This window comes from Quercus lobata, chromosome 9, assembly GCF_001633185.2.
Source record: "Quercus lobata isolate SW786 chromosome 9, ValleyOak3.0 Primary Assembly, whole genome shotgun sequence".
NCBI lineage: Eukaryota > Viridiplantae > Streptophyta > Magnoliopsida > Fagales > Fagaceae > Quercus > Quercus lobata.
In genome coordinates this window covers 3,300,122-3,303,629 of record NC_044912.1, presented here as the reverse complement: position 1 = coordinate 3,303,629, position 3,508 = coordinate 3,300,122, and the positions used below count along the sequence as shown (strand labels likewise).

The window sequence follows — 3,508 nt, the reverse complement described above, 5'->3', positions numbered from 1 at the left end:
CGCCTCCTTTTTCTTGGATTGTTCAAACCAAAATTCGAACGAGTGTGGACTAGGCGTCAACGACCTTGTCTGAACTAGTGATGTTGTGCGGCTCATAAACCGAAGTAAGTCACCAGGGCCACTGTGTGGTCAGAATTTCTGCTAATAATAAATATCGGCTCCACCGAAAGTGAACGACCTTGATTTTGAATACTTTTTGACAAATTGAACCACCCCACATGCTGTTTATCAACCCTTTTCTTTCTTTCTTGTTTTGATCTTAGTTCCGTTGAATTTCACTGTAATGGTGTGAATTGAAAGAACTTTGAGGCTAGTGTTGTGTTTGTACTATTTTGGGATTTTTCTCATTATATTTGCTATTGATCACTTTACATTAAATAATATGTTAGCAGTATCTTAATTTATAGAATTCCTCTTGGGAAAAATCTCTTAAAGCCTATTGTTAATCTGAGAACATGGCTAATGGCAAACCTTCCCGTAGAAGTCATAAACTATGCTGTGGTGTTACAGCAACTTTCTTTGTTATCTTTGTCATTGTTATCATAACCTTGTTCTTTACCATCTTCAAGCCTAAAGACCCCAAAATTTCCCTCTACCCTGAAGGCATAAAAAACATTGACTTCTCGGCCTTAACACCTAATGTCACATTGTCATTAGGCACTGTTGTTGCAATTGAGAACCCAAACTATGGAAGCTTCAAGTACAAAAACGCCACGTCTTATGTTACTTATCATGGGGAAGTTGTGGGTGAAGCTTCAATAGAGCAAAGATATGTGCCTGCACGCCACAAGCTTAACATTACAACTTCTGTGGAGCTTAAGGCTGGTAAATTGCTAATCAATCCCCATTTATTATCTGATTTTGCTGGTGGGAGCTTGAATTTGACTTCAACAGCCGTGTTGCCTGGGAAAGTGATTGTGCTAAACATCTTCAAGTTCCATGCCACTGTTTATAACAATTGTAATATATCTGTTTTTATTAGTCCTCAGACAGTTGAGTCTATATGCAAGACCAAACTCAAGTTATAATTGTTGTTGTTGTCATTCATTTTCCTCCGGTTGTAATCGAAATATGCGTATTTACTTATCTTAAAAAAATGATAATTTGTTAATAATGTGAAATTGAGGTCCTGAATTGACGTGCATGAACCTTTAATATGGTGAATAATGATAAGATCGTGATTAATTATAGAATTGAATATAAGATTCAGTTGAGTTGTGGAGTTGTGATGTGCTTTTGTGTTAGAACTCTTTTCCCTTTCCCCTGTGTGTGTGTGTTTGTTTCTCAGAAAAAGAAAAAAAGAAAAGAATATAAGATTCAGTTTAGGTAAGAAATTTGGGATTTGTTCAGTTACTATTATCTCAAATTGTTGGTGTTTTAAGTCTATCAAATAGAAAGGTTTTTTTATTATTATTTTTATTTTATTTTTTAAAATGTGATTAAGATCCCTATTTGGTAAATTGCAACTTCAATTGGGCTGGATATATAATCAGTTTATGAATCATTAAAGTTTTTTAATAAGTTAAGGATAAAAAATGAAAAGAAAAGAAAATAATAAGTTGAGGATATGGGAAATTTATTAAAATGAGCTTTTTTTTTTTAATAAAAAAAAGAAGAACTAAAATGTGCTTGACACGGAGATATTAGTTGTTTTTTAAGTGGAGGTTGGACTCTTGGAGTTTATAGGCTCTAGGTATGCTAGACCCAAATTTTCTATTGGGGTTGCATATCTACCGCAATACTATTTATTTTCCCCTAGTTAAACCAAAACAAGCTCGGGTATGGGATTGAAAATGTTGGGAAAAAAAATGCCATATATGATTCATGTGAATGGGGTTTTGGCGTTCAAAAAATTTCCAAGTGCTGTTTTACAATTTTTGTGCTACTTTTAGTTAGTATACACTAAGAAATCAAAATTGAGATATATTATATATGAGATTACTTTCATGGCATATACCACTGTTCCGTTGTCTTTTTGGGCCAGGGAATTTTTGCTATCCCTACCTGAACTTGTTACTCTGTCCAAACCCAATTGAAAAAATAGGATATGGAAATAGCAACTGGTTTAGTTTGATAAGTTTCTGTATTTGATTTGGACCTAACTCCTCTAGGTCAAACCCATACTTGATCCGAGCGTTCATCAAGCCTTTACTATATATAAGATTTTAAACTTAATTTTTTTGGAATTATTTTCACCATATATTTGTATAATGTAGTTGTATCAAATTTTCCATACAGTAAATGAAAATACTTATGACATTACTCATCAACTTGATGAGCAATTCTCAAATATAAATGTTTTTAGTATTGAATCCACTATTAACATTAGGTAGTTTTTTCATAAGTTCATTTTAAAATTTTTTTAATTATTTACTCTTTTTTTTTTAACTTTATCGAGTATGTTATATTTTTTTGGATTAGTCTTTTCTTTTAACTTTTTTACAATATTTGCTTATATAGAGTTTTTTTTTTTTTTTTTTTTTTTTTTTTTTTTTTTTTTTTTTTTTTTTTTTTTTTTTTTTTTAAGTATAACTACAATTTTGCTAATTTTCAACAAAAAATTATTCCAAAAGCATACTTAGTTTATAGGCCATTTTACTTTATTTAATGTTGCATATATACGCATTTTCTTTTTCTTTTTTTGTGAAAGTATTAGACTAAAAGACTGTTAATTAGATGATAAGTTAATGGAATTATGTATTTCCACTTATAATCTTTGACTTAAAAAAAATTATTTGTATTAAAAGAAATACGAAAAAGAGGATAGAAAGTATGTTAAAGTTTTCTTTTATGTAAACAAAAATATGGGTCATTCCAGATCGACCTGGTTTATCATAGATCGAGTAAAGGGTCATAGGAACAACTATTTTAATCAAAGTTTTTAACCCGAACTTGTTTGTCAAGGAATGGACTACTTAGGGCATGTTTGGTAGACTGTAATAGGCACCGTAATGTAATAGTTATTCCTATGATTTAGTTATTTTTTAGTTTAGTTATGTTTTTATTACAAGGAACAGTCATTCCTTATGAATAGCTATTCTTTAAAATGAGGAATAATTATTCCTCTTTAAAAGGTGGTATTAGCTATTCCTTAGTAAGTGTAATTGTAAGGACACAATTCTCTGGCGGCCCAATAAGGATGTTGGGCTCGCGCATGAAAGATCCCTCACAATATGATTTGTAGAGGAGTGGGCTTGAAAAGCTAGCCGCTGGTCACGGGGCGGTATCCGATCCTGGCTTTATAGGAATTCAGGTAGAAAAAGGAGTTGGGCCTGAACATTTAAGCCCTAAAACGTCGCACCCTATGGGATGGGACTCCTCGGAGTTGATCCGAGGACCATTGAGGCCATCCCCCGGTTATCCAACGACGGACTTTTTTCAGTGGAGTCCGGTGTTGTTGAGATGTTCTCCTCCATGTGATCTTTCTTTTTCCTCCTGGTCCCCTTGGATCCCCTTTAAGATTTATTTACTTTCTTCTTTTATACTCGTCCGTGTTCATTGTCCTTCG

At 32.8% G+C, this 3,508-nt stretch overlaps 1 protein-coding gene across 1 annotated transcript; it reads left to right on the top strand.

Annotated features, from left to right (window-relative positions):
* Positions 1 to 447: 447 nt before the first annotated feature.
* Positions 448 to 1,028, top strand: LOC115960070. Its single transcript, XM_031078766.1, has one exon. It carries the CDS (start codon positions 456 to 458, stop codon positions 1,026 to 1,028), a length of 573 nt encoding a protein of 190 aa, XP_030934626.1. The 5' UTR covers positions 448 to 455.
* Positions 1,029 to 3,508: the final 2,480 nt, after the last annotated feature.